At 55.4% G+C, this 22,556-nt stretch overlaps 9 protein-coding genes across 9 annotated transcripts; 3 read left to right on the plus strand and 6 right to left on the minus strand.

Annotated features, from left to right (window-relative positions):
- Nucleotides 1–118: 118 nt before the first annotated feature.
- On the minus strand, nt 119–2,316 carry V1518DRAFT_418935 (WD40-repeat-containing domain protein). Its single transcript, XM_066904655.1, has one exon. The coding sequence runs from the start codon at nt 1,868–1,870 to the stop codon at nt 227–229; it is 1,644 nt and encodes a 547-aa protein (XP_066758823.1). The 5' UTR covers nt 1,871–2,316; the 3' UTR covers nt 119–226.
- Nucleotides 2,317–2,332: 16 nt separating this feature from the next.
- V1518DRAFT_418937 (small subunit of acetolactate synthase-domain-containing protein) lies at nt 2,333–3,639 on the plus strand. The gene has a single exon (XM_066904656.1). The coding sequence runs from the start codon at nt 2,565–2,567 to the stop codon at nt 3,516–3,518; it is 954 nt and encodes a 317-aa protein (XP_066758824.1). The 5' UTR covers nt 2,333–2,564; the 3' UTR covers nt 3,519–3,639.
- Nucleotides 3,574–5,314, minus strand: V1518DRAFT_418938 (peptidase M24, structural domain-containing protein). Its single transcript, XM_066904657.1, has 2 exons — nt 5,043–5,314; nt 3,574–4,982 (listed from the first exon to the last, which is right to left on the minus strand). The coding sequence occupies exons 1-2, from the start codon at nt 5,086–5,088 to the stop codon at nt 3,673–3,675; spliced, it is 1,356 nt and encodes a 451-aa protein (XP_066758825.1). The 5' UTR covers nt 5,089–5,314; the 3' UTR covers nt 3,574–3,672.
- Nucleotides 5,273–6,630, plus strand: V1518DRAFT_418939 (uncharacterized protein). Its single transcript, XM_066904658.1, has one exon. It carries the CDS (start codon nt 5,401–5,403, stop codon nt 6,418–6,420), a length of 1,020 nt encoding a protein of 339 aa, XP_066758826.1. The 5' UTR covers nt 5,273–5,400; the 3' UTR covers nt 6,421–6,630.
- V1518DRAFT_317162 (uncharacterized protein) lies at nt 6,523–8,005 on the minus strand. Its single transcript, XM_066901135.1, has one exon. It carries the CDS (start codon nt 7,902–7,904, stop codon nt 6,672–6,674), a length of 1,233 nt encoding a protein of 410 aa, XP_066758827.1. The 5' UTR covers nt 7,905–8,005; the 3' UTR covers nt 6,523–6,671.
- A 611-nt stretch (nt 8,006–8,616) lies between these two features.
- V1518DRAFT_418943 (uncharacterized protein) lies at nt 8,617–10,214 on the minus strand. Its single transcript, XM_066904659.1, has one exon. The coding sequence runs from the start codon at nt 10,122–10,124 to the stop codon at nt 8,856–8,858; it is 1,269 nt and encodes a 422-aa protein (XP_066758828.1). The 5' UTR covers nt 10,125–10,214; the 3' UTR covers nt 8,617–8,855.
- A 2,559-nt stretch (nt 10,215–12,773) lies between these two features.
- On the plus strand, nt 12,774–13,022 carry V1518DRAFT_428209 (uncharacterized protein; the record flags this gene model as incomplete). Its single annotated transcript, XM_066906078.1, has 1 exon — nt 12,774–13,022. The coding sequence occupies one exon, from the start codon at nt 12,774–12,776 to the stop codon at nt 13,020–13,022; it is 249 nt and encodes an 82-aa protein (XP_066758829.1).
- A 2,191-nt stretch (nt 13,023–15,213) lies between these two features.
- On the minus strand, nt 15,214–16,440 carry V1518DRAFT_428210 (uncharacterized protein; the record flags this gene model as incomplete). The annotated part of the gene is made up of 1 exon (XM_066906079.1): nt 15,214–16,440. One exon carries the CDS (start codon nt 16,438–16,440, stop codon nt 15,214–15,216), a length of 1,227 nt encoding a protein of 408 aa, XP_066758830.1.
- A 2,701-nt stretch (nt 16,441–19,141) lies between these two features.
- On the minus strand, nt 19,142–20,790 carry V1518DRAFT_317844 (uncharacterized protein). The gene is made up of 2 exons (XM_066901136.1): nt 19,357–20,790; nt 19,142–19,294 (listed from the first exon to the last, which is right to left on the minus strand). The coding sequence occupies exon 1, from the start codon at nt 20,661–20,663 to the stop codon at nt 19,410–19,412; it is 1,254 nt and encodes a 417-aa protein (XP_066758831.1). The 5' UTR covers nt 20,664–20,790; the 3' UTR covers nt 19,142–19,294; nt 19,357–19,409.
- Nucleotides 20,791–22,556: the final 1,766 nt, after the last annotated feature.

The raw sequence follows: 22,556 nt of genomic DNA on the forward strand, positions 1-22,556 counted from the left end.
TGTTCAGTTAGGACCTAGGACCAAATACGACGCGTCAACCAGCGGTTCCGTATATAATCAGAAGCGTTATGACTCCCATCCGCGGATGACGGCGCGACTGTGCCTTTGCACTATTATGTTCTGCAAGTCGAAGGCTCAATTTCCTGTATTATAATACGCCGCAAAAACAAAACTAACACCGAATTCTGCTGTTAAACCCATCCCGATGCCCATCACACACATACATCTACGCCCGATTGGTCCATATCCGCACCGTATGGTCGTCGCTCCCCGATGCAAACATATGCCGGTCCTTGGGATTCCAGGCCACCGTGCTCACCGCCTTCGTATGTCCCTTCAAAATCTCAATCAAGCGCGCGTCGTCTTTCTTCCACACGTAGATATTAGAATCCTCGCTGCCCGACAGTAGAAAGTCATCAGCGACGCCGCCGAAGCAGGAGCGGATGATGTTAGAATCTTGTTGTTGCCCGACAGCTTTGCGTACGAGCTTCACTTTGTCGATATCCCACAAGTGCACCTCGTGGTTCATGTTGTGCACGAGCGCGTACTGCGAATCCTGCGAGATCGTAACGCAGGACATCTTAACGTCGAGCGAGATCTCGGCGATCAGTGAATAATCCGTGGTGCAATATATACAAAGTCTGTTTTCGTTTGTGATCACAACGAGCTTCTTCCCGTTGGGCGTCAGCGCGAGGTCGTACGCACGGAAACCTTCCCACTTGTGTAGTTCCTGCCCGGACAAAGATAGCAGCGCCATGGACCGATCTAGGTTCAAGCTCCCGACGAAAAACTGCTCACCCGACGGCAGCCACGCACAGGAGGTCACCGCGGACGAGGAATTCTTGTCGTTAAATTCGATCGCCCACAGACACGTGTTGTCCTTCAAATCCCACAACTTTAAAAACCCGTCCATGCCGCAGGTTACCATCTTGTCGTCATTCGGCGACCACGCAACCGCCCCCACGCCGAGCTTAGTGCTGTGATTTATTCGCAAGGGAGTGAACGTGCGCATGTCCCAGATGACAACAGAGCCGTCACTTACTGCGGCCGCGAGTTTCATGCCGTCGTGCGAAAACGCGACGAACCACACTTCACCAGAATGACCGGTTAGCACGCGGGATGTGATGCGCGGCAGCTCGGAGGAGTCGCATACATGGTCGGAGTAGAGCGAAACATCGCCGTCGTAGTTGTGGTATGTGCAGGACAACTTTTGATATGTCTTGGCTTGGGTCAACAGCGACGCAAGCCGGTGCTCAGGGATCATGATTGCCGGTGATATCGATCGCTGCAGATCGCGGAGCAACAGCTCGCGGGAGTCGCCGTCAACTCCCGACCAGAAGCTCTGCGAGCGCAAATCCTCGGCAGAGGTGCACATTATCAAGCGCGACAACGCGTGTAATCGCCATGGATCGCGCTCAAGCACCGAGAGCTCATTCCTGAGCACATCCAGTGCCTCATTCAATTGACGGTGTTCCAACAGTTCGAGATACTTTTGCTGGCGGATCAAGAACTTCAAGGTGATCATGTTGGTATCCGGTTTCAGCTCTACCGCGCCGAGCAGCCTCTCCGACTCAGTCCACCGTCCCGACAGCACCGCGGCCCGAAGCTCAACGACCTCGTTGCTCTCGATAGAGCAATTCGACTCCGCCTCGAGCGCACTCGCGGCATGTGTGTAACCAAGTTCATGCAGCGCTTGGATAATCAGTCGCGTGGTTTCCAGCCGACTCGATCCGCAGTAGTCAGAATCGGTCGCGAGATCGTTCAAGACGCCCCCGTTATGCATACCGTTGCTCTTGCTGCTAGCCTCATCGTCCACGCTGCTGCTGCTGGCATCCCCATTCCGCGGAGTCAGGTCGAGTCGCATCGGCATTGATGATGTGTCGTGATCGTAGTCCTCCTCCTCCTCGAGTCTCTGGCGCTTGCGCCTGTGTGCGGCAGCAACACCGTCGGTCACTTCTTCCGGCGCACCGTCGGCAATCGTATCGTCGTCGGCGGCTGGGGCGGCGGCGTCTGTGTAAAGGACGGTGCTGACAGATGCTCCGTCGACTGCGACTGCGAGGACGTGTGCGGTGTCAGATCGGTCTGGGGACAGCGGGTGGCGTAGGGAGCAAGCCACGACGGAATATGCGGAATGAAACAGAAATATAGAAGATGCTATCTATTCGCGAGACGAGCGTGCCTGCGAGGAGCGAGGGGGCCTTGTCTAGGGTCGTGGGACTGATTGGCGTGGGGAAGTGCCAGCGAAGGCGGTGGAGACGCCTCAGCATAGGTCACGTGATAATCGATGATACTCATACCGGCAATCACGTGGATTGTAGCCAAATCTGTTCCGCCGTGAAAGCCACAGCTTCACGAAGACAGCCTTGCTCAGTGTACATTCAAAGTGGGTATAGTTTTGATCTAGGCTGTGTATTGCTGCTGCTGGTTGCTGTGTTACAGTGCTGTCGCTGGTAGAAGTCACCGAAGTCGCGGTCGAAGACTGACTAATTCTGGCCGCTGCCATAGAAAACTTCGTCTTCGCCGGAACTGCACCAACTTCTTTCTCTTCCCCAGCAGCATCCGCGATGTCCTCCGCTCACTTCGCAGCCGCCTCTACCATTCGCCGTGCGGCCGCGACCGCGTCCCGTCGTGCGCTGCACGCGTCCGCCCCGCTCGCCGACTCCGTTAGCTCCTCCTCGACCTCGGCACTCGCCTACAAGGCACTTCACAAGCGCGCACGTTTCCCGCAGTCGCCCAAGATCGAGACGCCGAGCTGGTCGGCCTCGACCGCGGTGTCTTCGATCATCTACGAGATGCCGCCGACTAACACGCAGCCGACCAAGTCGCACGTACTGAACTGCCTCGTGCAGAACGAGCCGGGCGTGCTCTCCCGCGTCGCCGGCACCCTCGCCGCGCGTGGGTTCAACATCGACTCGCTCGTCGTCTGCAACACCGAGGTCAAGGACCTATCCCGCATGACTATTGTGCTGCAGGGCCAGGCCAGCATCATCGAGCAGGCGCGCCGCCAGCTCGAGGACCTCGTTCCCGTCTGGGCAGTGCTGGACTACACCTACACTCCCATCGTGCAACGTGAGCTGCTCCTCGCCAAGGTCTCCCTTCTCGGCCCGGAGTACTTCGAGGATCTTCTCGCCCACCACGAGCACGGTATCGCGGACGCCACTGGCGAGGAGAGCGTCGGCGTCGTCGAGGAAGGCGACACATACCCGTCCTACCACCCGGCGCGCCTCGCGCCCAGTGAAGCGCTAAGGCATAAGCACCAACACCTCGACGCTATCACGAACTTGGCCCACCAGTTCGGTGGCAAGGTCTTGGATATCTCGATGAATAACTGTGTTGTTGAGCTCTCCGCCAAGCCCGAGCGCATCTCCTCCTTCATCCAGCTCCTGCAACCATTCGGCATCCTCGAGCTGGCGCGCAGCGGTATGATGGCGCTTACGCGGACACCGCTCGAGACCGTTAACGATACTGAGAAGACTGCCGAGGAGGCTGTCGACGTGTCCCAGCTCCCCCCCGGCTAAGACGGTCTGAACCTCCAGCTTCACATGTATAAATTTACGGTGTTTTGATTTTGGTGTTGGAACTGTTCTTATGCCACCAAAAGTTTCGTTATGATAAAAGAATATTTTACAGTCACATGAATCTGTACAAATGCCCGACATCTCTCAATTAAGTTTAAAAGTCGTCGCCCCGAGAAACGACCTCCTTGACCGTCGGCCGTAGGATAATGGTGTGTTCAAACTGCGCGGTCTTGCAGCCTTTGGAGTCCACCAGCGGCGGATAATCCTGCACGATGCCTGACTGCACCAGGTTATTGAGCGCAAAGACGTACTTATCTTCGCCAACCCGGTCGAGATACCGCCGACAGAACGGAAGGGTGCCAAAGTTCTTGTCGATAGCGTGCAGCAAGCTCTTTGCCTTGTTGAGGCGCAGTGGAACGTGGCCAGCGTCGACGCGTTTAGCGTAGTGCGAGCACTCGCCCTCGGCACGCACGTAGCCTTTTCCAGTGCTGCCGAAGGTCTCGATTGCAAAGGTCTCACCTTCCTCCATCTTGGTCTGATCGCCGCCACGCACGATCGGCACAGACTTGCCGCCGTGGATCTCGTACTGGTTGATGTTGTGGCCGTTGAGGTTGCGGATCGACTTGATGGGGTGCATCTTACCGTCTAGTTCGATTTCGTAGCTCTCCATGACTTCCTGGATCGCGGCGCCGATGTCGCCGAGCCGGACGTCGATGCCCGCGGTGCGCACGCCGGTCTCGGTGGCTTCTTTGACGGCTGTCAGCAATGTGTCGTACTTTGGGTCAAACGCCATAGTCAGTGCGGAATCCACGATCCGTCCGTTGACTTGTACACCGATATCGACCTTCATCACGTCGTCGTACTGCAGCACGGTCTTGTCGCCGGCGTTTGGCGTGTAGTGCGCCGCGACGTGGTTCAGGCTGAGCCCGGTGGGAAAACCGATACCCGCGTTGATCCCGTCCTCCTCAACCATGTTACGGACCGCGTTCTCGATTAAGTCCGCGATCTCGATCATGCCCATGCCGGGCTTGACGTGCTCCTGTGCATACTTGCGCGCTCGCCGATGCACCTCGGCGGCCTTGCGCAGGTCATTGTACGCGTCGTCTGACATACGCTCCATATACCGCTTCTCTTCGTTGGTCGTTCGGTAGTTGTTCTGGTCCAGGTACTCCATCGTCTGACCTGCAGGGTAGATCCCGTTGGGGTAGAACTTGGAGATGCCGATGGTCGGCGGATCTGTCTGCACAAGCCCGCCGTTCGCACCAGCTCCGGCAGCGGCAGCAGCAGCCTTAGCTGCCGCGGATTTCTTCTTCTTGGGTTTCTTTTTCTTCTTCTTCGGCACTGAAGTGGCGGTGGCGGTGACGCCGTCTTCTTCCTCTTCGTCGTCGTCAGAGGCATCGGCGCCGTCGGCGGGAGACGTCTTCACTATTGATGCAGCAAGGTTTTCTGGAACGTCATCAGTGACTAAAAATTGCTGTTAGTGTGTTTTGAGTAATAGAGAGAGGAAGCAAAAGAACGACGCACTGTTCACCTTTGCCAGGCTAGCCGGCAATTCCGCATCGGCGGTCATTTTTCACTCTTCTGCGTCGAGCAAGTAACTTCTGTTCGTGTGCGCGTGCACTTGAGATATTGGGTAGCAACAAGTGCACGTCGTAAGTAAAAATGGCTGTAGAGTAAGTGGTCGGTGAAATCTGCTCGCGATGGCTACGACGCCGGCGTTGGGATTTCGTTTGCGGGGGCTGACAAAGTCGACGAGTCGCGGGCCTGCCTGTTCTGGCCGGACCGAGAGCCTGCTCACGGGCGCATCTTCTTCGCGCATGCCACCGGATCCCCCCCCTTGTTCGTACGCTCCGCGCGCCAATTATACCCCGTCGTCGCCACAATGCCCCTCGCCGGCCGCGTCCTCATGACGCACTACGAAGCGCTCAACATCCTCCCTAGTGCCTCTGCGACCGAGATCAAGAAACAGTTCTACGCACTTTCGAAGCAATACCACCCCGACCGCGTGTTAACAAACACTGCACCGGAGCGCGCGCGCGCACGAAAGCGGTTCGATGCCGTGTCACTGGCATACTCGGTGCTCGGTAACGCCGACAAGCGACGCGAGTATGATCTAAAGTTGCGCGCCGAGGCGGCCGCTGACCAGCACGAAGCCGAGAATGCGTATTACAGGACGTCGTACGAGCGGCGGCAGACGCATTACTCTGGCCTCAATCGCACACGCGCACGCCCGTCGGCGTCGGCATCGGCGTCGTCAACGAATGCAGCGTCAGGACAGCAGTCAAGTCCGAACGAGTTCTACTACGATGCGCAGGGCAACAAGATACCGCGCTCATCGCACCCTTTTAACCTGAAGAACTCGGGGCTTGGCGGTGGGTATGCGACGGGGATGAACGATGATGTGCCGCATTTTGATTACGAGGCGCATCGGAGGCAGCAGGCGGCGTACGAGCTGTTCAGGGCGAAGCGCCAAAAGGGTGGGCGTGTAGGTCTGCAGCGGCCTGCGGACGGCCTGTTTGAGTCTCCAGAAGAAGCTACTACACAGCAACAGCACACTCAGCAGCAGGCGGAATCTGCAACAAAAGCTGGCGGCTCACAGCCCTCGCAAACATCACGACCGAGCCCAAACGTGAGCGAGAAACCGCACACCAGAACGCCGCCAAGACAGTCTTACGCACGCGCACACCGCTCCTTCCACGGCCATCTCACCGACCACGTCCCACAGACTACATCATCAGCATCGGCACCATCACAACAAACATCCGCCTCATCACACGCGTCGTCGTCGTCGCCGTCGGACGCTTCATCATCCATGCCCGTGTTCACACCCGCACGTATCGGCGTCATCAGTCTCATCTCCGCGTCTATGTATGTCACAATGGTTTCATTTGGGGTTATGTAACTTTGAGCATTCTTTTGGTATTTTTGCTGTCGGCGCTCTGGATTTGGCTTACGGGCGGAGGTATACAAGCATAACGAACTAGTTCACATTATTTCCTATTATATATTATAGTTACACGGATCCAAGATGTACCTCATGATGTCACGAGAGGACGCCTCTCTCATGACCAAATAAATGTCGTCCCGAGTCTCTCAGTCGGGTATTCTAACACACTATAAAAAGTAACAAATGACGTAATACATGAGAAGAGATCACGCGAACGTGATTGTCACTGCCTTAGGATAGGTTCCGCTCGACGTTTGGTACGAGTAATGCAACATGACCTCCTTGCCTGCGATACCTGCCACGCTCTGGTAGAATTGTGGATGCGCGAGGCCGCCGTAGCTGTAGGCCGTACCGACCTTTGTCTTGTAGAGCGTGATACTAGTAGTGTTCCATGGACCGAGTGGCGACGGCGACCGGATCAACCGGAACGTGCTGTCTTCGTAGCTGCTGAAGTAGATGAGCACGAACGCGTTGTGATATTCCGAAAAGAACACAGTCCCGGTGGAGAACGCGATGCTGCTCTGGATGACAGCGGCCGCCTTCCGACGTGCGGTCGGAACAGGCAACGTGGTCTCGTAGGCCTGAGTCTCAGCGTTCCAGTATCGATATTTTGCTAGGTCCGAAATCGAGGTCGTGGACACCTGTGCGAGGTGCACATCGAGGTTGGTACTGTAGAGTCTGTCGAGACCAAAGAGGTACGCGTACCCGTTGACGACAACATTCGCAAAGGAACCGTAGGGGTAGGACGTGTTCTGGAATGCGTACTGCATCGGGCGCGTGACTGTGATCTTGCCGGTGCTCTCGTTCATGCTGTAGAGGACCATGGTATTACCGTACTGTTTCGAAGACGTCGCGCTGGAGAACTTGTTGACGAGGAAGAAGTGTGCCGCAGAGGTCGAAGATAGTTGAACGCAGTTCGTATATGTCCATAGAGCGTACCGATGGCTTGGGGATGTCGCGTACTGCGATTCTTCAGTACCCCACCACGGTGTGGCAGGGAAGTATCCGACCGCACTACTGATAGTAAGATCCTTGAGCGAACCTGGATGATCGAACGACGTGGCGATACTCATGCTATTGGACGCCGCACCGGCAAACACATCGCCACTGATGGTGTACGCATTCGCGTCATTGAACAGCCACATGGTGCGATTGCTGAACGAGCAAGAGCCGCCGCCGTCGCGGTAGATCTTCCAGGTTGACGCGTAGTACTCCATCTCGCCATAGCCCTTGATGGTCTTAACCGTGTAGGACGCGCCAGTTTCTGGGGACGTCTCAAGCTTGGGGTTCGTCGAGACATAGGGAGTGAAAATTGACGGCACGGCAAACACGGAGGAGTACGCAGTGCTCGCAGTGGTGGCCGCAGACGTCGTGGTGGTTGTTGTCGCGGCAGCCACGCTGCTGGCTGCTAGCAGCACAGCGTAGACAAAGCTCAACATGGCGATTAGGAGAACGCAATTAGCTTCAGGCAGCAGGTCGGGCAGCAGGGAGAGACAGTCAGAGCAAACAGAGAATAGAACAGCAGAGCGACAGGCGTGGCATATGTAGACGACTCGAGTCTGGTCTGCACAGCATGCCTACACGGAGACCCGATGAGTACAGGGACTAAGCCCGGAAGAGGATATAGACAGTTGAGTTTCATCACGCGAGACTTCTAACAGTGCAAACAAGAGATTCCGGCAGACGGCAGTAGCCTAACAGGGCCGCACGACGGGCTCTCTGCAGGTTCTGGACGTGCGCGCTTTGTGTAGCGTGTGACACCCAGAAATGGTGATGGGACGCATACGGACTCGTCATAGCGCGTGCCCTGACGCGGCCCAGGTCGTCAGCGCGCGCTAGGCCGCATCCTTCGCGCTCAATACGGGAGTCAGACCAGCCGTCGCGTACGCGAACACAATAGACAGCACGGCGTAAATCCGGTTGGCACGCCGTGTGCGCTGAGCGAGTGCGGACGAGCCTGACGTAGTCCACTCGCAGTGCGCGTTCGCGGCGGCGTACGCGCTGCAGGCCCGCGCTGAACGTGCCAGCCGTTTCCGTTTTCTGTCGGAGCAAGCCGCAACGCCTCTTCCGGCCTAGCGCGTAACCTCCGCTACCGCTTTCCTGAAGTCCACGCCTTGCTCTAACGGCCATCTCCATTCGTCCTGCATATTTTCCGAATCTGATGTGGGTGCTTGCATTCAATATTACTGTTACTAACACCGCGGTTTTTTGCGCGGTCTGTGCTCCCCGCATTCCTGCGCAGATGGCGTGGGCAGCAGTCTCAAAAGTGGACGCGAACCCTACAGCCTCCTTCCATATTCGAACGTCACGTTATTTCGTCACAGGCACACCGTCGCCCGCGTCTGTACCCCGAATTCGGGCGTCATCATTCTGCACTAGCCCCGCTTACCTCACGCAAATGTCATCGACATCCCCTTGATGTACGTTCCCACTGTGTCCTGATACGAATAATGCAGCATCACGCTCTTTCCCGCGATACCCGCTTTGCTCTGGAAATATTGCGGATGCGCAAGCGCACCGTAGTTGAATCCGATACCCGGCGTTGTCTTGAAGAGCGTCACGCTGGTGACATTCCAGGGCCCCAGCGGTGTCGGCGAAGAAACCAGGCGGAACGTGTTGTCTTGATAGGCGCTGAAGTAGATCAGCACGTACGCATTGTGGTATTGCGAGAAGAAGAGCGTGCCGGTTGAGAACATGATGTTGCTCTGGATCACTGCGGCCGTTCGCCGACGTGCGGTCGGGACGGGCAGCGTGGTCTCGTATGCCTTGGTGGCTGCGTTCCAATACCGGTATTTGGCCTGGTTCGAGATGTACGCCGTGGCCACCTGTGCGAGGTGCACGTCGTAATTCGTGCTGTACAATCTGTCGAGTCCGTACAAGTACGCATATCCATTGACCACCACGTTCGCAAACGAGCCGTACGGATACGACGTGTTTCTGAACGCATACTGCGCTGGCCGTGTTACCGTGATCTTACCCGTGGCTTCATTGATGTTATACAATACCATTGTGTTGCCGTACTGCCGCGACGCGGTGAGCGACGAGAACTGGTTCACGAGAAAGAAGTGCGCAGCCGAGGTGCTGGACAGCTGCACGCAGTTTGTGAACGTCCACAGCGCATAGCGCGACGTCAGCGAGTTCGCGTACTGTGCTTCGTTCGCACTCCACGGCACCGCAGGGAAATACCCGACCGACGGCGCGACCGTAAAATCCGTAAGCTGTGAGATATTGCTAAACGTATTCGCTATGCTCATCGCGTTCACCGCCGCACCGGTGAACTTTCCGGTCGACTTTGAGTGAGCCACGGCGTCATTGAATACCCACAGCGTGCGGTTACTGATCGAGCATGAGCCGCCGCCGTCGCGGAATACCCGCCATGTCGATTTGAAGTCTTGCATTTCGCCCCAGTCCGTGGTTGACTGCACTTTGAATGAGCCCTTGACCGGCGAGTTTGAGAGCTGTGGTGCCGTCCACACATAAGGCGTCAGTATCGAGGGGACGGGGAAGATGGAAGTGACGGGCGTGGCGGCTGCGGATGTGCTTGCTGCTGATGTAGATGCTGAGCTCGTTGTCGCTGCGAGCACGCATTGATGGAAGAGTGCGACGAAAACTGCTAGCCGTAGCAGGCTAGACAGTAATAGAGAGCGCACCATAGTCATGTCCCGCTACCTGCAGAGAGGACTCCGGAGGAGGACAGGACCGCCACGATATATAGATATAATGCGCTCGTCACACTGTGCTCCCCTCCTTGGAAGTTTCGTATTCGACATTTTTCCAGCCCGCGAGGCTGTGAACAGAAATGGGTGGGCAGGTTACCGAAATCTCGCGTGTAGGAACTCAAACGAATTTGGAGACCCATGCACTCTACATATCGTCGGGTCTCCGTGTCGCGTGAGGTTGCGTTGTCTGTACTGAAGAGAAGTGCACAGACAAGCGAGAGTAGCGAGTGTCGCACGAAGTAGAGAGGGTGAATTGTCACAGCGAGTGAGGCGGTGAGACGAGTGAAGCGTTAGACGAGTGAGGCGTTGAGACGTTTAGAATTACGCGACCCACATGACACGATGATTCGAACGAGATGATGGTGGAGATTTAGGATTTCATCTTTCATAGCTCCCGCTGCTTGCAATTCTCTTTGAAGAAGCAGCGGCTGGTAACGTTGCGCGGCTGCGTGTGCGCCCACCATCTAACTCATCACGATCATATGCAAGCCCACAGCATAATTCTGTTAACTACAGTAATGCGGCAGGCGTTACAACCTGCTTTTGCTATATCTGGCGAAGGGTGTGATCTCAGGAGAGACAATTTTATGTATGGACCCGCGAGAACTACGAAGCAGCGAAGATAATCCCGCGAGATTATGCACCGGAGCATGCGTCATGTATGTTCGCAAGCTAGCTAAGCGCACAGCAAGCCCATGTCTTGCTCTTGTTAAAGAGCATGTTCACTGGCCTATTCGCGCGACATAGAGGTAAGCGAGCCTACGAAAATTTTATGTCTCATATCGACGCGCGCACTGTTGGCATTGCGGCGGTGGCGAAGGGGGGTCATGAGCTCAGGTCATAGGATGCCTGAGCTTACAAATTCGAGTGAAGTGGAGGGGGTGTGGAGGGGCAGAGGGAGAAAACATCAAAGTAGCGGGCTGGCCTGGTCCACTCGCTTCTGGTCGCTCTGCAAACAAGAGTCGACCTGTTCGCTTCCGCGTGCATATGCGCAAATCGCTGCGACGGCAGCTCGATCGGGCTGCGCACGCGGCTGTGCGCGCGAGTCAAAGTTAAATCAGAGGCGCAGCGCAATTAGCCCCTGCCCGTGTAGATTGCGAACTGCAGGCTGTACAAGTCAGACGTATTTAGAAACGAATGTGAATTGCATCTTGCGACTAGTTCGGTAATAGCCACAAGCTTCTGCAATCGACACAAGTCGCTGGGATGATGTCAGTCTTTTCGCGATCGACGTTGCGGTCATCGTCGTCATTCCACGAGTCGAGGCCGTTGGGAATCGTACGGCGTACGTTCTCCCCCACAACAGTCACCGAGATGTCACACCCACGCACGTGCCAAGCAAGCTCATCGCGAAGAGGTGCGGCGCGGCTGGCCTCAGCCGCGCCGATGTTTGCCCCGTGTCCAGCACGCGAGCCGGTCACCGCTATATAGGTATGTCATCACACTACCACCCGCCGCGTTATCTCAACATGTGAGATCGTACGGCGTACAACACGAAAAGAATATGGTTTACTTGTCTGAATATGTATCTGTGATCGTACCGGCCGTCCAGGAGTTTTAGGACGTGCTTGAGACTCGTCACATACGCTTGCGGGGCTGAGCGAGTGGGCTCGTGTCCCATGAACGAGGCAACGGGTTGGTGGGCAAGCTCTCGGAAAGGTAATTACATCATCTGACCCCGCTGCTCCATCATAGATTGACATTCATCGCAATAAAGTTGTTTCTCACACCTCGGAAATTTTTTGACATAGCTCGGTGAACATGTCGTATGACCTCGGATGGCGGCAGCAATTAGCAATACACGTCATCAGCATGGGATACTGCCCTGCAGCAGGCCTGCTATACCCCGCATTATATATCAGACATCGTTCTATTCAATCACCGCTCACGAGTTGATCAGATAATTTCCACTAGCGCGACTCTCCAGCAAATGCTCAAGCGGAGACTGTTCCTCTTCAACGCTAATGCGATAGCTCAGGCTCGCTCAACTGCGGGCACCAGAGCTTATGCAACGTCCAGACCCGAGCCTTGATATGAGTTGCCACTTGCCAGCACCGTCCGACGACAGCGGCGTCGCTAAATCGGTACGTGGAATACGTCAAGTTACGTTGACCCTGTATACCCACCGCATCGGTTATGGAGATCTCGCTGGCCAAGTATGCTGGTGCTGGCAACGTAGGTTCAAGAAGTGACAAGTCAGTGTGTCATGTGGGATACTCCGCAAGTCCAAGAAGAGAGTGAAAATGATCCTTCATGATCATTCCTCCCAATAATGGCCTGTATTCCTTCCGTTTCTTCTTCGTTGTGCCTAAAGAATCCATCGTGTGTGTCGTCTGGCGATGTGTTCTCGTATTAGTGGGGACTGGTCCAGAAGGATTGTGGCGATATGGCTAGTGTTAGCACATCTGTCTAGTATTAGACCGGATACAACGAAAAACTTGGATTTCTCTTTTCCTCTTGGAATATGGCTGGTGAACCCTTCACGTATTGTCATTGCTCCCTTTACTGTGTTCTTCATGGCCCTTCCGAGTAGCGCTGGCAACGGTTCCCATTGTTTGTACTCTGCGTCTTCCGTGTTTTCTCTATTGGATGCCGGACAGCGCCAACGGTCAAACTAACGCGTTCCGCCACCAGCAAGACGGCCAGGTCTTCAAACGCAAGACTTTTCCTCAGGTGCCGCGGCAGGTGATTGAGAACCCAAAGACCATCGAAACGGCTTCCGGTGGTCGTGTTATGGTGGACGACCGGTTTGCCATTGTCCGCAAGCCAAACTATGTTCCGGACTTTTTTTGCCCCACCGTGGTGTCTGATTATTGGGTTCAGAAGCCCGTTCCCTAGGTTTTATGATGTTTTGTATGGTTATGATCATCCACCACACCTATTGGGATGTCAATAGCTGTCGAAAAATCTATGGCGAGGCGTGGCGCCGGTATGAAAAAGTGGTTCCTTACCTGTTTATCCCAGTAAGTTTACGTCCCTATACAAGACTGCCGTGCTGCTAACAAGTATACAGTATGTGATTCAAACAAGCAAGCGCGTGTTAGAATAAGGCGAAAGGGGGTTGAGCTAGAATATGTTCTAAGCTGTTACGACCAGACTACTAAGGGTGTAATCAGGAAGGGGATAAGGGAAATTGGGACATTCTGTGTAACAAGGTGTCAGTTACGATCGGCTCAAGGTGCAACCTGTCGGGGAGTACAGGGTAATCTAAGAGATTTGTGATGAGACCTTAGTGCCTTAGTCTTTCTAACGACGTAAACCGTGGTATCAATGGTTTATGTTAGCAGGGAATGTCAAGGCTGTTTCGTGCGCAATACTTCTCGTGTGTCTTAGTGATTTATCACTTGTTCCAAGAGCCTGGTGACTATCTGGATACAGCAAATGTCTCAAGGTTTATACAAGGTATTGCTGAAGAGCTGTCTTCTATCTACTGGCTATTCTGTGGTATTTGCGGATAAACATATATGCCTACTGAGCACAGATCTTCTGTGCTGGATTATGAATGTAGATCGCGACCTTCGACCGGTATCGATCGGGCCAATTTGTCTCGTCCGTGTTACAAGCCGGCTTTCAATACTAATATTCACTCGTTCTGCTTATGTGCTCGGTGTACTCAGCTATGTGACCTGCATTTCGAAATTCGAGAGACATACTATATCCGTGACCGCGTGTCAATGTAGTCCAGAGCAATTTCACTGGCGAACAGCGAAACGTGTCAGGTGTCCGTCGTTGTATCTGCGCAGAATTATTCCAGACGTACGGCCGACGTATATCCTTCCCGTGTTCCTTTCACGTTCCTGTGCCTGCGTCAGATCAGAAACAATGATGTCGAAACTAAATCGCGGCAAGGGCGAATGGCCGAGAACTGGACGGAGCACATGTCGACGGAACACCACTCGCGACGATCGACAAGTCGTACTCCCCCGCCAGTGCCAGACACGTGTCGTGCGGGCCGTGGGAGGGTGACGAAATATCTCAATCAACGGACACCTTGCTCTGCAACGATCGAGCCGAGACGGGAAGTAGTTAGTATGTCGCGAAACTCTATTATGGTGGGCCGAGCAGAGCCGGGTCGAAGGGTTCCATGACGTACGAACTGACGTCCGTACGCTTACTTGGCCAAGCCTGCCAATCGCTAGAGTACCGTCGAGCTCGACACAGCCGCCTAAGATTCCGCGAGCCGTAGTGTCTGTACGAGAGACCGCTGTTGTGGTCGTGCCAGAAACGACCCCGGACCGTCGCCTGTGCGAAAGGGTGCAAGAAGGTCGTCAGCAGTGCGTACTCAGGCCGAGATTGAACCTGGCACTGCCGCCCGTGACAAGTACCACTCGGATGCGCCTGCCGGCCCTGAGCGCACAGATAGTGATCAGTTTGAGCACGCACTTGGGGATGACGCTGGTGGTGATGAGCGCGATCTGCATTCGCCCGCTCATCGCCAGCACTCTCCTTCGCCCACACCCGGTTCCGGCGCCATCCATCACAGCCCCTCCGCGCACGGCCGTGCGTATGTAACGTCCGCACGTACTCTGCGCGGTCCCATCCCAGTTCTTTCAGCTGTCGCTAAGTTGCTGGTGCTTCCGTGTCACACTTGCAGCTTAAGCATCTCGTGTACCCACGTCTGACAGCTCTATTTTCTCCCGCGTCTTTCGTGGCTAGGTTCACCGCCCAGCATCATTCGCCTTAGTCACATCCCGACGCGAGTCTTATGCCCTCGAAGCTGACATCCGCGGTGACGGGCTGCAGCTGTCGGAGCTGTCAAACTTCAAATCCGTGTCCCCATCATCTGCTAGTTGCTCTAGCCTTCATACTCTGCTGCGCCGGGGGCGTTAATTTGGGCTGGGATTGAGTCGATCATGGCTGCGTTTATGAAATTTATTTATTTAGATTACACCAATTCAAGTGGCACCCAAGTACCGCGGGATGAAGCCAAAAAGAAGACACCCACCCTCTCATGACCAGATTTCCTCCCAACCGGATATCAAGCAGAAATGCTGAAACAGCCAATAAACAAAGAACACCGAAATATTAACTAATTAAAAGTGAGCGTCATTGCTTTTGGATACGTCCCGCTCGCGCTCTGGTAAGAGTAGTGCAGCATGACACTCTTGCCTGCAATACCGGCGATGCTCTGGAAATACTGTGGGTGTGCGAGGCCGCCGTAGTTGTAGCCGACGCCGATTGTAGTCTTATACAGTGTCACACTGGTCGTGTTCCATGGCCCTAGCGGGGACGGCGACCGGATCAACCGGAACGTGCTGTCTTCGTAGCTGCTGAAGTAGATGAGCACGAACGCGTTGTGATATTCCGAAAAGAACAAGCTCCCGGTGGAGAACGCGATGCTGCTCTGGATGACAGCGGCCGCCTTCCGACGTGCGGTCGGAACAGGCAACGTGGTCTCGTAGGCCTTAGTTTCAGCGTTCCAGTATCGGTACTTTGCGAGGTTCGAGATGTAGCCCGTGTACACCTGTGCGAGGTGCACATCGAGGTTGGTACTGTAGAGTCTGTCGAGACCAAAGAGGTACGCGTACCCGTTGACGACAACATTTGCAAAGGAACCGTAGGGGTAGGACGTGTTTTGGAATGCGTACTGCATCGGGCGCGTGACTGTGATCTTGCCGGTGCTCTCGTTCATGCTGTAGAGGACCATGGTATTACCGTACTGTTTCGAAGACGTCACGCTGGAGAACTTGTTGACGAGGAAGAAGTGTGCCGCAGAGGTCGAAGATAGTTGAACGCAGTTCGAATATGTCCATAGAGCGTACCGATGGCTTGGGGATGTCGCGTACTGCGATTCTTCAGTACCCCACCACGGTGTGGCAGGGAAGTATCCGACCGCACTACTGATAGTAAGATCCTTGAGCGAACCTGGATGATCGAACGACGTGGCGATACTCATGCTGTTAGTCGCCGCACCGGCAAACACATCGCCGCTGACCGTGTACGCGTTCGCGTCGTTGAACAACCATAGCGTACGATTGTTGAGCGTGCAGGAGCCGCCGCCATCGCGGTATATCGTCCACGTCGACGCGTAATACGCCATCTCTCCATAGTTGCTCACTGACTTGACCGAGAACGAGCCTGACTCTGGCGAAACTTCGAGCTTCGGAGTGGTCGCGACGTACGGCGTCAGGAGTGAGGGGATTGCAAACACGGAAGACACGGCGGTAGCCGAGGTGGTAGTTGTAGTTGCAGCAGCTGCGCTGCTAACGGCGCAGAGCAGCACAAGAACAACAGAGCTCAGGGAGTGCGGGAGCATGACGGACATTCAAGAGCAAAGTCAGAGCAGGCGCAGACAGAGAGCACAGGATCAGATAGCGGAAGTGCCAGAGGGCTTATAATGAACTGGGAGCGGTGGCTGCAGCAGCAACAGCTGCAGGTGCGGTTAGCAGGGTGCGGCTACCACGCGGACAGTGCATGGCGATCAAAAGAGGCAACAAGGCCAGGAGGAGTAGATACGACTATTTAGCATGACACACGAGGTATCTAGCCGAAAAAGAGACGATTGTGACAGGACTGGGGAGCGATGTGTAGTGTGAACGACGAGATGGGCGTGGCCGAGAGCTGGTTGACGCACGGGAACGCATGTGAGACTGTGACCCCGCCGGGCTGTTTTGCGACAATTCCAACCCGGGCGACAGCTCCTGCCGCGCAGTTCGGGTCCGCGCGCAAGACTTAAGTGCGCGCCGGTGAGAAGTGCGCGCGGATCGCGGCCAAAATGAATCATTTACCAGAGACAGACACCAAGAAGGGACGACGAGGGCGAGCCGGGTTGCGAACCTGCTGGCGCAGACGTCGCACCAGTTCGCGCATGCGGTGCGGTAGGCCATCGTGCTCTTGTTAGCACATTGCTCGTACGATAGAGCTCACACATACCAGAGCTGAGCCCGGGCGGACGTCCTCCTCGCTAAGCACAGCCAGTGTCTCATCACATCTCGCTTGATTGAGAACAAACAGCGGCACGCCCGGCACGCCGCACGCCCACTGCGGCCTAGTGCCTACCGGACTGGACCGAGTCCAAGTTTCTCGCTGCCAAACATAATGTCTGTTTCAAGTGGCACACATATTTTCACCGTCTCGTTCCCTGTTTATTTCCCGTGCGCGCAGTACGTAGTACGTTATATTCGCTGCCGCCTGTTCATACCGGCGTGCTCAGCTGATTACGACGTTCCCCGCAAGGCGCTTGGCCGAATTGGACGTGGGGCCCTCGCCTCGACCGCCGGGAAGCAACAGTCTTGCAACTAACTGGTCATGACTCTGTTCGCTCCAGCTGAGTTAGCCGAATCATCAGCACTGAAGTCGCTTCCACATACGAACTCCTCCGCCACGTGCACAGCTGTCCATTCACGCGGATATGCTAAAAACTCACTTTCGACATATGCACTTCCCGCTTGCTCGAGCACACTGAGTCGACGCTGCGCTGGCACAGTCATGCATGTTTTGATCGCCGACGCGCTGCTAGTTCAGTGGATAGCCTGATCCTCCGCAATCAACACTGTCCAAAAGTAGAGCGCGCATGAAATTATGAGTGTTTCGAGACACAGATTTATATTAATTAGGATGCCGTGCCTTTCGGGATCCGTACCCGCCCCACCGGGCTATCAAACTTGAGCGGTGTCAAATCGTAGCACAGCAGCTGCAGTCTCGTACGATTCTTCCCGGTCCCTGCTTCCTGGTGTCTGCACCTTGACCGGTTGGAATTATTCCCCGTGTGCCCCTGCGCGTGGTAGGCGCCGATCGAAGATGTCGGGCGGGTTATGCTGTACTACCGCAGACGCAAGTGCTCCCACAGAAAGTCCTATCCAGCGCATTTGCAACACGCGCCTGCGTCGTTAGACAACTTTAGATTTGATTGTTGAATAAGCAGCAACTGGTCTCGCCATGTGCCGGATCGCTGGCTCTCGTCTTGCCTAAGATTGCGCGCACCTCAATTGCAGATTTACACGGCGCTGTCCTCTCTCAGAGGAACCCAACAACGACGCAATCCACGAAAAGATGAAACTATTGCCGTTGGGCTCGTGGTCCCTTGGCGTACAACATCTGTTCTTCTGCAGCATTTCCGGCTACACCCTGAGAAGCAAGAGCGGATTTATAACCGTAGAGGGATCCCCCCTGGTTGTTGACGGTGATGCGGCGGCGTGCATTTCCAACTAAGAAAATCTGGTCGGCCTCCACGCATGCGGCATTGCGGGGCAGGCATGTATGTATATTTCGGTATACCACACGTTGCTTTCAAAGGTGAATTTCATTTTTACACGCGCGGCGTCATGGAATCCCTAAAAGACCGGATCAGCAGACGCAGTGTATTGTGTGCGTAAGCTGTCTATCCTGGCGCGGTATGCTGAGGAGATGGATTGTGCGGGCGCATTTTTGGAACCGCCGCACTCGGGCCGTTGCGAGCGTGCGCAGTCTGTCCCATCAAAATAACCGAGATGTCAAAACGGCGCGCACGAGCCGCACGAGCCGCACGAACTCATCGGGACGCGGCTGAGTTCAGCCGCGTCTCTTGCGGCTCCGATGATCAGCTACTTGCAAGGGGCGACATCAGCATTTATATATACATACACGTACCTACAGTGGCTCGCCTGGTGCTGGAACAAAATGCGCCCTGCTGATTTAGCTCGTTTGATAGGCGGTGCCAGCGTATGCGCACGGCGAATTGAGTCCCCTGCAGCAGCGAAGGAAGTCGAACAAATTCCCAGCGTGGTCACAAGCTTAAATTCCTCCAGGCGTCTGGATTTATTACATTCATGATGCGCCCCGTGGAAGTTAGACTCCTGCAGTTGAATGAGAATGAACCTGTCTTGGCAGGCAAATTCACGGGACCAATTCTCCTATTCCCCGTGCGCGCCCTCCACGAGTTACAGTTCTGTGATGCGTCAATTTTGTTCGATTACTTGTAGACCTCGGCAATTTAAATAAATTCGCTGCGATGAGTCTTGCTCACATGTCCATAGCTGAACTGTAGTAATTAACACACTCACAGTCGCGACTTTGAATTCACGTTTCAAGTTTTCGACCGAATCTACAGCTCACACTGCGTCACAAATCCAGATGCCAACGACCAAGCAACTATTAAAACGCCGCACAGCATGGCTTCAGATTACTCGAGACTATCTTAATAAGATATTCCCTGCATGTCACAATTTTTCAAAACACAAACGACCGTAATTACCTAAAAGTCACAAAGCACCATAGTCCAGCACAATCGTCGTGCTATTAATCACGTCACGCAAATGTCAGAGTCAGAGCTTTTGGATAAGTGCCGGCCGAGCTCTGGTACGAGTAGTGCAGCATCAAGCTCTTGCCGACAACATCCGAGTCGCTCTGGAAGTACTCGGGATGCGCCAACCCGCCGTAGTTGTACGCTACACCCGGCGTGGTCTTATACAGCGTCGCGCTGGTTACGTTCCACGTTCCCAGCGGAGACGGCGAGCTCATGAGACGGAACGTGTTGTCGACGTAGTTGCTGAAGAAGATGAGCAAGTACGCGTTGTGGTACTCAGAGTAAAACATCGAGCCTGTCGAGAACGCGATGCCGCTCTGGATGATCGCAGCGGATTGCCGACGTGCGGTCGGCGTGGGCTGCGTGGTCTCGTACAACTTAGTACCCGCGTTCCAGTAACGGTATTTGGTGATGTCGGTGATGTAACCGGTGTATACCTGCGCGAGGTGCACGTCGAGACTGGAGCTGTAGGTTTTGTCGACCCCAAACAGATATGCGTAGCCATTGACGACGACGTTCGCGAACGAGCCGTAAGGGTATGTCGTGTTTGGGAAAAATACCTCTGATGGACGGGTAACATTGATCTTGCCTGTGCTCTCGTTGATGCCGAAGATCGCCATTGTGTTGCCGTAGTACGTCGAGCTCGTGGTCGTGGAGAATTTGTTGAGGCCGAAGAAGTGCACCGCCGAGGTCGCCGAGATCTGCACGCAGTTCGTGTATGTCCAGAGCGCGTACCGATGGCTTGGGGAAGTCGCATACTGCGACTCGGTCGTGCCCCACCACGGTGTGGCCGGGAAGTATCCCACGCTCGGCCCGATCGTGAAATCCGTGAGCAACGACGCGTTGCTGAACGTGTTTGCAAGACTCATGCTGTTCGTCGCCGCGCCGGCAAACACGCCGCTGGACGTGTATGCGTTCGCGTCGTTGAATATCCAGATCGTACGGTTGTTCAGCGTGCACATGCCGCCGCCGTCGCGGTAGATGGTCCATGTCGACGAGTAGTCCTTCAGCTTGCCCCAGTCTGTGACCGACGCCACTGAGAACGAACCTTCCACGGGGGAGTAGCTGAGTTTGGGAGAAGTACGGTCATACGGAGTGAGGATGGTGGGGATGGCAAAGACAGAAGAGTATGCCGAGGTCGTCGTGGTCGACGACGTTGTGGCCGTGGTGGTTGTGGTCGCGGCATGCACAACGCCGAGCAGGCACAGAACTTGTAGTAAGAGCATCATCCTGTCTGGAGCATGAGAGACAGACATAATGAAGGAAGTAGCAACGGACCGACGCGCGTCTTATATGACGCGACTGCCATCTACCGCGGTCCCCCAAACGAATCCCGGAGGATCAGTCCGCGCATGCAAGTCATCAGACGCGGTATGCTAAGACCCCGGCAAGGTACGGTCACATCAACGCGGTACCTCTCCCTCTGGACAACAACGGCATATCCTCCTGTGTAAGGCGAGAGCAGGGCGGTACCGTCAGCCAGGGACGCGCCGCGCAAGCGCACACGGAGTCAGCTGCAGGGGTGGAGACATGTGCTGTAACTGACGTGCCGGATATTCAACAGAATCTGCGGGGATAATGCGTACTGAACGATGTGAAGACAGACTCGGTACATGGACAGATACTTGGCACGGTTGGACCTCCTGACCTGCAGCACCAGCCTCGCGGGCGGAAGACGCATCCAGTCGTCAAAGTGGATACTGCGTGATATTGTCAACGCGCACCATGATCCGCGACATGAAGGGCCGGAGTTTTTAGCGTGCTCAGGGACGCAAGACTAGTCACATGGGAATCACGGACAACTGCCGTGGGCAGTCCGTTTGTCCTCGGGCATCCCGCGAAATGAAACGAGCAGAGATATCGGGGTGTTGGATGCGTTCAAAAGCGAGAAAAAGCAACTAAGGGCCGCCCCCGAGGGCACTCCAGTTCGGCGCCGAAAGTCAAGCAGCGGTAATTAGCGGCGTGCGCTGCTGCAGGGAGTAGACAGTGCGTACCGTGGCCGGCGGGTACTGGTGGGCGCGAATCCGCCTTGGCGGCGAGATGGGACCCGATGGCAGGGCTCTGCGAAACTCTAAAATACGGCGTGCTCAGGCACCGCCCCGCCGCGCCCCGCCCCGCCCCTCTCCGCCGGCATCAATTTTACCGCACCAAGCCGTTCTTCTGGTCCCGGACTGCTCCTGTCTGAGATCGAGCGAGCCCCTTGTCTGACGTGCGCTGCATCAGGAGTCTCGAGTCGCGGAGTGCGAATACGCAAGAGCTCGCGTCGCGTACGCACGGCGCCACGCTAGCTAGCGCTGCTCCGCGACATGTATTTCACGGTGTTTCTCTGCCAGACGGCCGCTACCAAAGTACACCGCGCACAGGCAGAATAATGGAGTGATCAGCAGTAGTGGGTGCTGGCACTGATGGGTGGCCTCAGCCGGGCGCGGCGGTGGCGGCCGTCGTCCGCATCCGCTCATTCCTAATTGCGTGTGGCTGACAAGCTACACCACGTTGCCCCTTTCCGGCCCTGCTCTCCGTCCCTCGCCACCCCCCCAACTGTCCTCCACGCCCGTTTTCTATTTCACGCTCGCGTCCTGTACTACAGCGCGCGTTATCGTGCGGGTATGCCGCAGCGCCGCAGTTGCACGGCTCGCTACGCCTGTGTATCTTGGCGTGGTTGCAACGCCTAGCAGTGCCCCGTCACCGCCCAGAAGTTTTGCACTGGTCGCGAGAACTCAATCCCCGTCGGGCTCATCTTGTCACAGGGGACTTTCTCATCACACTCGATATACGTCAGACTGTCTCTGAGCTCGTGCATGTACGGTCGTTCCGCCAATTCTACTCAGGCACCAAAACAGACTGAGACAACCTGACGATACTTCATGGCGTCGCGCGTAAGACAGTCGAACAATTTACATTGTCTTCCGAAGTACTGGTCTTACGCGACTGGCGTTTCAAGTTGCAACGACTAACGTAGTACCCCTCGTCAGACAGGAGGCCAACAACGCATGTGACAGCGGTGAACTTCGGCGGCATTGTCCCGCGAGTTGCTTGGGCACGCGTCCTGCGGCGCGCGCTGCTGCTGCTGCTGCCGCTGTAGGATTTGGCTCCCGCTTGCTCTTCCCGGAAAAAGCCGTTTTCGCATCCACTTTACCGTTCGGACTATA

This window comes from Limtongia smithiae (genome assembly GCF_038497785.1).
Source record: "Limtongia smithiae strain NRRL Y-17922 unplaced genomic scaffold V1518scaffold_8, whole genome shotgun sequence".
In the NCBI taxonomy this organism is placed as follows: domain Eukaryota; kingdom Fungi; phylum Ascomycota; class Lipomycetes; order Lipomycetales; family Lipomycetaceae; genus Limtongia; species Limtongia smithiae.